Source organism: Carcharhinus amblyrhynchos, chromosome 10 (assembly GCF_965287045.1).
Source record: "Carcharhinus amblyrhynchos chromosome 10, sCarAmb.v2.hapA, whole genome shotgun sequence".
In the NCBI taxonomy this organism is placed as follows: domain Eukaryota; kingdom Metazoa; phylum Chordata; class Chondrichthyes; order Carcharhiniformes; family Carcharhinidae; genus Carcharhinus; species Carcharhinus amblyrhynchos.
In genome coordinates, this window is record NC_137333.1 from 68,129,869 (window position 1) to 68,142,633 (window position 12,765).

Sequence of the window (12,765 nt, forward strand, 5' to 3'; positions counted from 1 at the left end):
ATCTTCCACTATCAACAAACTCCAACTTAGCCAAAACTGCTACAGACATTCTGTTCAACAATATATCCCGGTTATTTAGCATCTGTTCTTATTCTCTACATGAGCTTCCTGTCTTCCAACATATTCGATACAGCGTCCTTATCTTCATTTATAAATCCCTCCTTGGGCTTCCCCCATCCATTTCAATTATCTGGTCCAGCTCTCTATCTTCTCCCAAACTTCTTGTTCTTGTGATGCTCCCTTCACTCAGCACTGGTGACAGTGTTCAGCCACTTTAATATGAATTTTCTGGAACCCTCTCTAAACTTCTCCATCTCTGTCATTGTCAAAAACCATTTTAAAATCCATCTCAGACCTAACCTTTGATCACCCTCTCTAGGCTTGGAAATTTGGCTTCATAGCACTGTTAATACGAGTGTTATGGAAGCATGAAACTCATAAAATTTTGGCTATGGCTCTTCATCCACTTCTGGCACGGCACAACCTGTTAGCATTGGCATGCCTTGTGTGCTGTAGAAGCATGGAGAATGGGAAGATTGTAGCACGGGGCAGCACAGTGCTGCAGTAGTGAGCGCAGCTGCCTCACAGCACTAGGGACCTGGGTTCAGTTCCGGCCTCAGGTCACTGTCTGTGGAGTTTCTCCCGTGTCTGTGTGGGTTTTCTCTGGGTGCAGAGTCCAATGATGTGCAGGTTAGGTTGATTGGCCATTCAAAATTGACCCGAATGTCAGGGGATTAGCAGGGTAAATATGTAGGGTTATGGGAAGAGGGCTTGGGTGAGATTCTGGTCACTGCAGACTTGATGGGCTGAGTGGCCTCCTTCTGCACTGTATGGATTCTAAACAGCCTCTAATGCTAAGCTGGTTCGTGATTTACCATTTTGCATCACATAAGTCTCCTTAATCCTCTCTCTTAATTACTACCAACTGAACACACGTTCAGTCAAATGAGGGGCCGCAGCAGTGTTATTTAAAGAGGTGACCACCATTCTTCCTGTGAGATACTTTCAGTGTTCTTTATCTAGTGCAGAGCTAGCGAAAGCACTGCACGTTAATGGAGGAGGTTTGAAAAACATTTGGATTCACAAGAGAGTGGCACTGGATTTTGACCTGGAGGTGTGATGATTTGGAAGGCCTGTCAGGTAAAAACTGTTTCGGTTATTCCCCCCATCATGAGGAACATTCTTTCTGAAGCTAACCCTGTTAGACAGGGTTAGAAGGCCTTACCTATCTGGGTATTTAGAAAGCTGTTCTAGCCAGGAGCAATGTGTTGTTAGGGTTGGAATAGTTAATACTCAGCGGGTGTTTAAGTTTGGAATTGTAGTTTAATTGATGAAGCACATCACTGCATGTGTATAATGGGGAAATGTGATAATGGAGTTGGGAATAAAGCTCTATCCAAAAGAAGTGGAGACTTGGTTTCTTTATTACCAACTGGCCATTAGACCTTACCATGTGTGAGGTGCCTGTATTTCACTAAGGAGGTGGTGACTGAAATGTGCCACTTCCTACAACCAGACTGACAGCTGCACGGAGAGCAACGGCAGCACTGTCAGTGCCTATCTAGATCATTTTCACCCTAAATTTCTATGCTAATGCATTTTCAGGCAGGTGACGTTAGCAACGTCTCAATTTGAAGAGTGTCAGTCAGAGTAATGATGGAAAATGCTCGCAGTTTCACTGTCATTACAACCATAAACTCTTTGCCCATTTACCTGTTTTGTTTACTGTTCTAGGGTAATATGCACCAATAAAAGTATCAAAGGTTTGAAGCTGTACCAATTTAAAATGTTGGGAAGGAGAGTTCCCCAAGAAGTGCTTTTATAGATATTCATGTAGAATTATCTCTTAAACTCTCCTCTTCATGTACTTTCCAGGTGCTGCTGTATGACCCCCTTTTTGACTGGACTATGAATCCTTTAAAAGCACTTTACCTACAGCAGAGACCTGAAGAAGATGCAGACCTCCACTCCACACTGAATTCCACTATCACTGGAGCTGAGACAAAGTGTGATGGAGATACCACGTAAGAGTTATTATCAATTTAAGATAGCTATGATAATGCAACACTAACGATTATATGATTCCAATGTGACAACTCATTGTTATGCACTACGCTAAGGAACAACACTAAGGCTGCTGGTTTGTGTCACTTGATGTCTCAAACTGTGGGCCAGATTTAAATTTTCAGATCAACACCCATGTCAGGATAAGTCCATGTTCTTAATTTTGCAAGGCATCAATGTGACACATGCTACAATTTTTTTTTAATGAAAGGCAAATCAGTGGATAGAGTGCACACTTGCTGGCCAATATGTGGTCTTCCAACACTGAAGGGCCAACGCTCCTGCACTAAAAGTGCATCAGCCTGCCAAATTGCATCTAAAAGGCTTAGCAGGCACCTCAGGGTGAAGGTGCCCTCTCAGAACCTTCAAAATTCTGAAGGGGTAGGCATACAATGTTAAGTGACATAGAGCACTGACATCTCCACCCCTTGATCTGTCACTGGGAGACTACCTACTTTCAATGGCCTTAACAGACCTCTTTATTGGCTACCTGTCACATATAGGTGGGTGTCCATTGCATCTACAACTCAGAACCTGCCAGCAAATCAGAACATCATTCTCCCAAAGTGATTTTTCTGCCCAACCCCATCAGCCTTCAAAATTTAGCCTAATATGTTTCCAGTGTTGCGATGTCATCAGAAAATGTGCTCAGCAGAGACCAGAAGCAAAACAACAATATTTGCATTCAATTCAGAAACAATTCTGTATTCTAATCCATTCACTCTACTTCTTTATCAATTGTAGTACATAATGAGGCCCTATTTTGGCATATGGTGATTGGTCATAAATGAACAAAAGAATGAAAATGGGATTAACCTCTGATGAAGCCAAGAATTCATCCTTGTTCCTATTGCATAGAATTTATGGCAGAATGACAGGCATTCAACCCAACTAGGTTACAATCCTGCCCTATTTCACCTAGCTTCCTCTCAAAGACATCTATGCTATTCACCTTCCGTGTCACCTGAGAAAGTTTAAAATATCCTAGTTACGTAGAAGTTCAAAAAGTAATGACTGCCATTGTTTCTGGTAAGGCCCTCTATAAATGCATAGGCTTGGAGTTGAGACTGCAGACCAAATCAAAGACTTCCTCCTTTGTTCATGATAACGTCTAGTTTAACGTCTGTTGTAGGTAAAATGTTAGAATCCGTCATCAAGGAGGAAATAGCGAGGCATCTTGAGGGGAATTGCTTGATAGAGCGGACGCAGCACGGTTTCATTAAGGGGAAGTCATGTCTGACGAATTTATTGGAGTTCTATGAGGATGTGTCTAGGGCGGTGGATAGAGGAGAGCCGGTGGATGTGGTCTTTCTTGATTTTCAGAAGGCGTTTGACAAGGTACCTCACAAGAGGTTATTGCAGAAGGTAAGGGGGCATGGAGTTGGGGGTAGGGTGTTAGCATGGATAGAGGATTGGCTGTCTAATAGGAGGCAGAGAGTGGGGGTCAATGGGTGCTATTCGGATTGGCGGTTGGTGACTAGTGGAGTGCCCTAGGGGTCGGTGCTGGGGCCTCAGCTATTTACCATTTATATAGATGATCTGGAGGAGGGAACCGAGTGTATGGTGTCGAAATTTGCTGATGACACCAAGATTGGTGGAACGGCAAATTGCGCAGAGGGTGTGGAGAGTCTGCAGAAGGATCTAGATAGGCTGAGCTAACGGGCCAGGAACTGGCAAATGGAATTTAATGTTGGCAAGTGCGAGGTGGTCCACTTTGGTAGGAAGGACTATTACTTACGTGGCGAAAAACTGCAGCAGGCGACGGTGCAGAGGGACCTCGGGGTCCTTGTGCATGAGTTGCAAAAACCCAGCCTGCAGGTGCAGCAGGTGGTCAGGAAGGCTAATGGGATGCTGGCCTTCATAGCGAGGGGGATTGAATATAAAAGTAGGGAGGTCTTGCTGCAGCTGTATAGGGCATTGGTGAGGCCGCAGCTGGAGTACTGTGTGCAGTTTTGGTCACTGCACTTACACAAGGATATTTTGGCCTTGGAGGGAGTGCAGAGGAGGTTTACTAGGCTGATGCCGGAGTTGAGGGGGTTGAGCTATGAGGAGAGGCTGAATAAACTAGGTTTGCACTCGTTAGAGTTTAGAAGAATGAGGAGAGATCTCATTGAGACATATAAGATGATGAATGGGATGGATAGGATAGAGGTGGAGAGACTCTTCCCGCTCAGAAAGGACAGTAGGACTAGGGGGCACAGCCTCAAGATAAAGGGGGGGTCAGTTTAAAACGGAGTTGAGGAGGAACTTCTTCACTCAAAGGGTGGTGAATCTCTGGAATTCTCTGCCCGTTGAAGTGGTGGAGGCTGCCTCGCTAAATATTTTTAAGACGCGGGTTGTTGGGTTTTTGGTAGGAGAGGGGATTAAGGGTTATGGGGAGAGGGCGGGAATGTGGAACTGAGCCACGACAGCTCAGCCATGATCTTATTGAATGGCGGGGCAGGCTCGAAGGGCTAGGTGGCCTACTCCTGCTCCTATTTCTTATGTTCTTATAAGCAGCAAAATACTCACACCTGCTTATTTGACTAAGAGCAGGCATGCTCAGACTGCCTTCATTCCTACTTACTCCCTGAGGGCAATAGGAATTGCCGAAGAAATGCTCATCCGTCCAGTGGGAGCTGTTTCCATTGAGTGCAATGCCCTCAAATACAGGTAGTAAAGAGAAAAATCAGGAGTAAAATGGCAAAGAGGGTGCATTTTTTTTCACTGTCACTTACAAAATCAAAATACACACTTGTAAGAACTCGAGGCCAGAACACCCAATTTGCAAGTACACGTTTTATATGTGGGCACAAAGCAATGTTGCATTTTTATGACCATTGGAAAACTTAGGGTGATAAAAAGTAGCCTAATAAAGCCTAATTACTTTACCAATAAATCATTTTATCATGATCCAAATTTACGTCTTCTCCCTAATTTGCATTGCATTCACCAGATACTAGAATCATTTTCATTGATTGCCCAATTTTAACAGTTAAGTAATAAAAAGGACTTCTATACAGTAAAATATAAAAGGCAAATACGAATCTTCAGCTGAACATACAAATCCATCTCATTCAGACTCCAATAAATGTCTTTGTTTGAAATTATTTTAGTTAAAATAAGGGACAAATCAGATATGTTGTATTAGCTAGGTTGATCAGCAAAAATGTCCTTAGGAAACTACTCTTCAGCTGTGCTTAGGTTCTCGGTACTTTTCCACGGGCATCTTGTCTTTCTCAACTATCCTACTGATCCCCTTATTAGCCTCAACTAACCATAAACCAAAACTTTGCTCCCTGTATCCTATTGTTTGTGGTTCTGCTCACCTGTCAATCCTGTGCTCATAGAACTGCATTGGCTGTCAATCCATCAGTGCTTCAAATTTAAAGTTTGCATTGTGTTTAAATCTCTTTATAGCTAATCATTATCACCAGCTTATCACTGATGCCTTCCCCAACCCTTTGACCTCTTTGTGCTTCCCTGTTCTTTTTGCACCACCATTGGCAGCAATGGTATCAGCTGTTTAAGATCCTCGTTAAAATCCATGTATATGACAAAGGTTTCTGTGACCTCTCTTAATTGCTTAATGGAATGAAAGAGCATAGTTTGGAGACCATTTGGCCCATCATGCCTGTGCTAGTTCTTTGAAAGCATTATCCAATTATTCCCATCATGCTCTTTTTTCACAATGTCGGGATGCCGATGTTGGACTGGGGTAAGCATAGTAACTGTATAAGCACCGTAAGCACATGTAACTATGTTTACCCCAGTCCAACACAGGCATCTCCACATCATAGCTACCATCGACACCGCAAACTGCCAGCTGCAAGTGGAGCGGATCTCCAAGAAGATTGTGCGTACCGACAGAGACATCTTTTCCCACAGCCCAACAAATTTTACTTTTTCAAGTGTTTACTTATCCAGTTCCCTTTGAATGTTTCTGCTGAATCTGCTGTCACCACCAATTCAGGTAGTGCATTCCAGATCAAAGCAACTCCTTGCATAAGCATTCATTCCTCATGTCTTCTTTAGTTTTTTTGCTCATTATGTAAATCTGTATCTAATGTCTAGTCACCTTTCTGTCACTAGAAACAGTACCTCCTTATTTATTCCATCTAAATCCTTCAAGATTTTGAACACCTCTATTAAAACTCCCCTCAATCATCTCTGGTCTGAGGAGAATACTCTGAACTTCCCTTATCTCTCCATAGGACTTAAGACTTTCATCCCTGATACCATTCTAATAAATTTAATCCCTCTCTAAGGTCTTTGCATCGCTTCTAAGGTATGGTACCAAAACTAGCCATAACATTCAGGCCTAAGCAGTATTTTAGCATAACTTCCTCACTTTTGTACTCCATGTCTCAATTTATAAAGCCAAGGATCCCACGTGGTTTTTAAGTATGCTTCTCAACTTGTCCTGCCATCTTCAGAGGCTTGTGTAGGGATACCTCTAAGAGTCTGTGTTCCCCTGCCTCTTTTAAAATTGTACCATTTGGATAATATTGCCTTTCCTTCTGTTAATCAATCACCTCACTGCTCTGCTTTAGATTTCACCTGCCACATACCTGCCCATTTCACTAGTCTATTTCCTCTTGTCCTATTTTTCTCACTGTTTAGTCTGTTTATAAATTCTGTGTCTTCTGCAAAGCTTTGCCATGTATACCCACATTCAGTTCATTAACATATACCAGAAAAGCAGTGAGCCCAGTACTGACTCCAAGAGAACTCTATTGCATGCTTACCTTCTTTAGTTCCTCAATTTTAAGCTTCTGTGAAGGACCATAGGGCATCTTTCTATGTGAAAGGTCCTATATAAATACAGGTTGTTGTTGTATCTTGCATTTGTTATTGATCTTGTTTATCTGCTACATTTTCTTTTAATAGTGATGTCAAGAGCATCAATAAAGTTGCAGAACGTGTGCTTCTGAGGCTGCAGGAGAAGCTGAAAGGGGTTGAGGAGGGTGCTGTCCTCAGTGTGGGTGGACAGGTGAATCTCCTTATACAGCAAGCCAGAGATCCAAAGAACCTCAGCCGACTATTTCCAGGTTGGCAACCTTGGGTATGATCAAAATAGAAAGAAAAATATGTATGTTTCACTGTTTTTCTTATAAACTACCAATGTTTGGGCTGTACAATATGGATGTGCATATTTTATCACACCTTTGAATCAGAATCCCTATACCTCAATTTTAGATGTCAGTCAAGAGCTGCAAAATAGTTTTTTTCCATTGTTGATTCATTTCTAATGGATTAAAGGTTAATCGTGACATGAGAAAAACATAGTATTGCCCTCCAATACTCAAGGTAGGGATTATGACTCCAATTCTCTCATACTGATAAAAAGATGCAAGAACTTTCTTGGTTAGGTTATTAGAAAAAAATTCAAGCTAATTGTCAATTTTGTGCCTTTGTTTTGAAACCTATTATAGAAACAAAATTACCATTCTTTTAAACACTATTGCCAGATTCTTGTATTTCAGAACCACAAATTTTAGGCTGTGCTTCATGCTGTTAACAGAAACCCACTCAGTAGTATGGATCAAGGAATTGGGCCTTATAGATACAGTCTATATCTCTGGCCTGAGCATAGTTCCCAACACAGGTGTGGGATCAGTGAATTTATTCTTGCCTTCAATTCCAACAATGTAACAGAAGAGCCATCTAGCAATAATTCTGAAATGTTTGCATTTCTAGAGGCATCTCATTTCATGCATATAATCACCTAAAACATTTTTTGAAAATTAATCACATCTAAAACAAGATGTTTTTGCAAGATTAATGTCTGCTACAGTTTTTTGTCTTTAGTCTACATTCTACTACTCAAATATCAAGTCATTCATTTTGTACGGTTAACAAACTTTGACTAATTTTTTTAAAAAATCTTTGCTAGGATGTCGATGTCACTGGTAAGGCCAACATTTGTTTCCCAATCCTAATTGCCTTTGAGAATGAAATATTTTAAGAAATGATTTTGGTCTGTGATACAGTTTGATATTAAATCAAACTTGAATCTAGTGTATGTTGCAATTTAATTATTTGTACTATTCCTGCAAGTTATAAATTTATGGTATAATTTTATCTGTAAATTTATAATCTTCCTATCTGAATTTTCCATTATGTATTATGAGGCACTTTATCCATTCTTGAAAAAATATGCTCTGTTTGCCTATTCAATGCAGTGTGCATTTTAGCATTTAGGATTTGCAGCCATTTTACTATTAATGCAATGTTCCCCATATATTTTTAGACAAAAACTGAAATAAAAGCATTTGCATCAATATTTCTGAAGTAAGAGTCCATTATTTTCACTTGGTTTCATTTTTTACAATACAAAATGATTCCTTTTCTCTGCAGGGTAACTTACCACCTGTGTGAGCATTCATAAAATCAGATTTTATGCATAAGAGATCATTTTCTGGAGAGATCATTTTTCAACTGCAAGATCATTTAAACCTGCTAAATTATGATTACTTTCCATACAGCTGTATCTATTTCTTCAATATTTTATTGGAAATTGAGTGACATCTCTGTTTCTGTTAGCTCATTGTAATCTATCCTCTGTGTTGGAGGAAATTGCATGTAAGTTTTAAGTTTATTTATTAGTGTCACAAGTAGGCTTACATTAACACTGCAATGAAGTTACTTTGAAAATCCCCTAGTTGCCATCATCCAGTGCCTGTTCGGGTACACAGAGAGGATTTAGCATAGCCAGTGCACCTAACTAGAATATTTGGATCTGTATCATGAAACTAAAATATTAAGTCTCAGATAATGTTAATTTTGTTTTTTCCCCTTCATAAGTGTGACTGATCTGTAATCAGCAAACACTAGATTCAAAATCAGTTGAGGTGTACAAAGAGGAAATAGGCACTTCTTTGGAAAATAAGGGAGCTGGAAAAAAATGCTAAAAAGATTGTGATGATACTGAACCTTTAAGAAATGTATTTGTGCTATGTTTTTCATGAGGGGATTGTTTTATACTTCAGCTCTGATTACAAAGCCAATTGTCTACAAATGGCAGCCCCCATGCAGAAGAGTAAGTGGGGTGTCTATTTTAATCTGATTTAATGCAGCTTTGTTATTTATTTTGGGTTTCAGAGTTGGGTTTAATTAGGCTGTCATCTGAAAGAGTCGTCTGAATGGGTGGAGCTAGGTTTACAGAGTAACAAGCAGGCAGTTGCATTTGAATTTGAAAGGAGGAGCTTCTCTGTCTCTCTCTTTGATTGAAAATTGTCTTCAAAAGGCAATAGGTGTTTACTTCCTTTCTCTCTCACTGGAGTTCTACTGTTTGAAGATGGGCCTTTCTCTAGATGCTGCTGTCCGAGTATCAGAAACCAGATGTCTCTCTCTAACCTCTATCCAGAAGTGTTAAAAGGCTTGAGGACTGGCAACTCACATAAGCCTGTGTGTTTTGCTAACTGATCCTGAAGACTTTGTGTCTGAGGCTTATTGCTTAAATTGGAATTAATACAGATAGTCTAGCAGTTAAGAATTATGTTTAAATGTTTCAATTGGTCAAAGTTATGCTAATTCATTTTGGTTATAATTAAATCGTATTGTTAAATAAAGCTTGTTTTAATACAAGCTTCCTAGTGGGTCAATAGAATCACACTTGGAATGAAACACCTTATTCTCTCACTTAACACCAAAATCAAAAATAGTTGGAGTCTAGGCTAACTTCACAATATACCTTGGAGTTTCTAAACTGGTCCCTAACAAGTTTTAAAAATAAACTAAAGCAAAATAGTGCAGATACTGAAAATCTCTAACAGACAGCCTGTGTCCTTGGGTGACTATTTGTGTGGAGTTTACACATTCTCCCCATGTCATGTGACTTTCCTCCCACAGTCCAAAGATCTGCAGGTTAGGTACGTTGGCCATGCTAAATTGCCCCTTAACTGACTGACCCAAAATGTGTAAGTTAGGTGGGCTAGCTGTGATAGATTTGTGCGGTTACAGGGATAGAGTGGGGGAGAGGGCCTGGTTGAGATATCTGAGTCGGTGTGGACTTGATGGGCTGAATGCCAGCTTCCTACTGCATTTGCTACTGAGTATTAATGTCTTGGCTGTGATGGTCTGAGAATGTATTTGTATTCCCTGCTAATAGCTTTACGTGGAATTTACAGCACAGAAACAGGCATTTGGCCCACCTCATCTATTTTGGTGTTTAAGTTCCACAAAAGCTTCTTTCCACCATTCTTCAATAGACTATCAGGGTGATATTCAGGTTCTTTCTTCTTTGTGGGTTTACCAAGTTTCTTGAATGTATTTATTCTAGAAACATAGAGTGGTTACAGTACAGAAGGGGGCCATTCAGCACGTTGTCTTTGCGTCAGTTCTCTACAACAGCAATCCAGCTGGTCTCACTCCTTGGCCTTTTCTCTGTGGTCCAGTAAAATCTCCTCTTCGGATAATTATCCCGTTCCCATTTGAAAACTACAACTGAATCTGTCTCCACCACACACTTGGGCAGTGCATTCCAGATCCAAATCACTTGTATAAAGAATTTTTTCCTCATGTCACCTGTGGTTCTTTTGTTAATCACTTTTGGGTTCTGGACAAAGAACAAAGAACAACACAGCACGGGAAACAGGCCCAACGAGCCCGCGCCGCCGTCCTACTATCTCAGTGACCTATTCATGATTTTAGTCTACGCCTAACGTGCGAGGATCAGGGAGGTCCAATTTAGGGACAATTTTAGTACCCAATCAATCAGCCTAAAAGCACATCTTTGGGGGATGTGGGAGGAAACCGGAGCACCCGGAGGAAACCCACGCAACCACGGGGAGAACGTGCAAACTCCCACAGACACAGGCCCAAATCCATGTGTCCGCACAGCAACAGAGATAGTCTCTGAGCTGTCATGTTGCCCTCGAGATGGTCCAGTTTAAGCACACTAACGACATGAAGCAATAGGCAACTCCCGAAGCAACATCCAAGAGCAGCCCACTACAACCTGCCGCCTGCATGCCCCTTGCTGGACTTAAATGCCTGTGGAGACAAAAAAATTCATTATTAAACAGGCAAAAACTAACATTCCTGAGGCAAAACGTATTCCCAAGCCTACAATGTTCAGTAAGGCCTACTATATCCCCCTATATGTAGCCCGCTCATATGGCTGTCTAAGTGACTCTTAAACAACCCTAGCGTGCCTGCTTCCACCACCTTACTCGGCAGTGCATTCCACACCCCCACTACCCTTTGCGTGAAAAACTGCCCTCTAATATTTGTCTTATACCTAGCCCCCCTCACCCTAAGCCCGTGACCCCTCGTTCTATCCATTTCTTGTAGCGGAAAAAGCTTACCACCATTTACTCTATCTATCCCCTTCATAATCTTATAAACCTCTATTAGATCCCCCCTCAGCCGACGTCTCTCAAGGGAAAACAGCCCAAGTTCATCCAATCTTTCCTCGTAAGACAGCCCTTCCATACCAGGCAACATCCTGGTAAATCTCCTCTGCACTCTCTCCAGGATCTCTACATCCTTCCGGTAGTACGGCGACCAGAACTGGACGCAGTACTCCAAGTGAGGCCTAACCAACGTTCTATACAACTGCAACATCAAACTCCTACTCTTATATTCTATACCTCTTCCTATGAAGGCTAACATACCATACGCTTTCCTCATCACATTCTGCACCTGTACCGACACCTTCAGGGACTTATGCACTTGCACCCCCAGGTCTCTCTGCGTATCTATACTCCGGATAGTTCTACCTTTTATTGTATAACTCCCCTCCACATTATTCCGGCCAAAGTGCATCACCTCGCATTTCTCCGGATTAAATTCCATTTGCCATCTATCTGCCCAATCTACCAGCCTGTCTATGTCCTGTTGCATTGCCAGGCACTGCTCCTCAGTACCCGCCAATCCAACCATCTTGGTGTCATCAGCAAATTTGCTGATCACACCACCTACCCCCTCTTCCAAGTCATTAATATATACCACAAATAGAAGAGGTCCAAGTACCGAGCCCTGCGGCACACCACTGGTGACAGGCCTCCAGTTGGAAAAGGAGCCTTCCACTACTACTCGCTGTCTCCTCCTCCCAAGCCAGTTCTCCACCCATCTACATACCTGGCCTTGTATCCCATGAGCCTTCACCTTTTCTATCAGCCTACCATGAGGGACCTTGTCAAACGCCTTACTGAAATCCATATAGACAACATCAACGGCTTGTCCTTCGTCAACCGTTTTTGTCACCTCTTCAAAAAATTCCACTAGATTCGTAAGGCATGACCTCCCTGTAATGAAGCCATGCTGCGTATCCCTGATCAGATTGCAGCGCTCCAGATGTTCATACATCCTATCCTTGAGGATCCTCTCCATTAGCTTGCCTATAACTGAAGTCAAGCTCACCGGCCTATAATTCCCTGGGTTATCCCTCTGACCCTTCTTAAACAACGGTACTACATTTGCAATGCGCCAATCCTCTGGGACCTCACCTGTGTCCAAAGAAGAGACAAAGATTTGCGTCAGAGGCCCAGCAATTTCATCCCTCACCTCCCTTAACAGCCTGGGATAGATGCCATCAGGCCCTGGAGATTTATCCGTCTTTATACTGTCTAAGAGTCCCAACACTTCTTCCCTCGTGATGACTATATCCCTCAACGGATCCTCAAACTCCTCAAGCACAGCACCAGACATCAGGCCCCTCAGAGAGGTAATAAGCCGTGGATAACGAAGGAGGTGAAGGAAAGTGTTAAATTAAAA

At 41.8% G+C, this 12,765-nt stretch overlaps 1 protein-coding gene across 3 annotated transcripts in view; it reads left to right on the forward strand.

Moving 5' to 3' along the window:
* atm (ATM serine/threonine kinase) overlaps nucleotides 1-8,327 on the forward strand; it is a 140,347-nt gene extending 132,020 nt beyond the window's left edge. For all 3 annotated transcript variants that reach the window (XM_080197258.1, XM_080197256.1, XM_080197257.1), the window contains exons 62-63: nucleotides 1,876-2,024; nucleotides 6,934-8,327. In XM_080197258.1, coding sequence (XP_080053384.1) covers nucleotides 1,876-2,024; nucleotides 6,934-7,114 — 330 coding nt within the window. In that variant the 3' untranslated portion in view covers nucleotides 7,115-8,327. The remainder of the gene's footprint in view (nucleotides 1-1,875; nucleotides 2,025-6,933) is intronic.
* The last annotated feature ends 4,438 nt before the right edge of the window (nucleotides 8,328-12,765 follow it).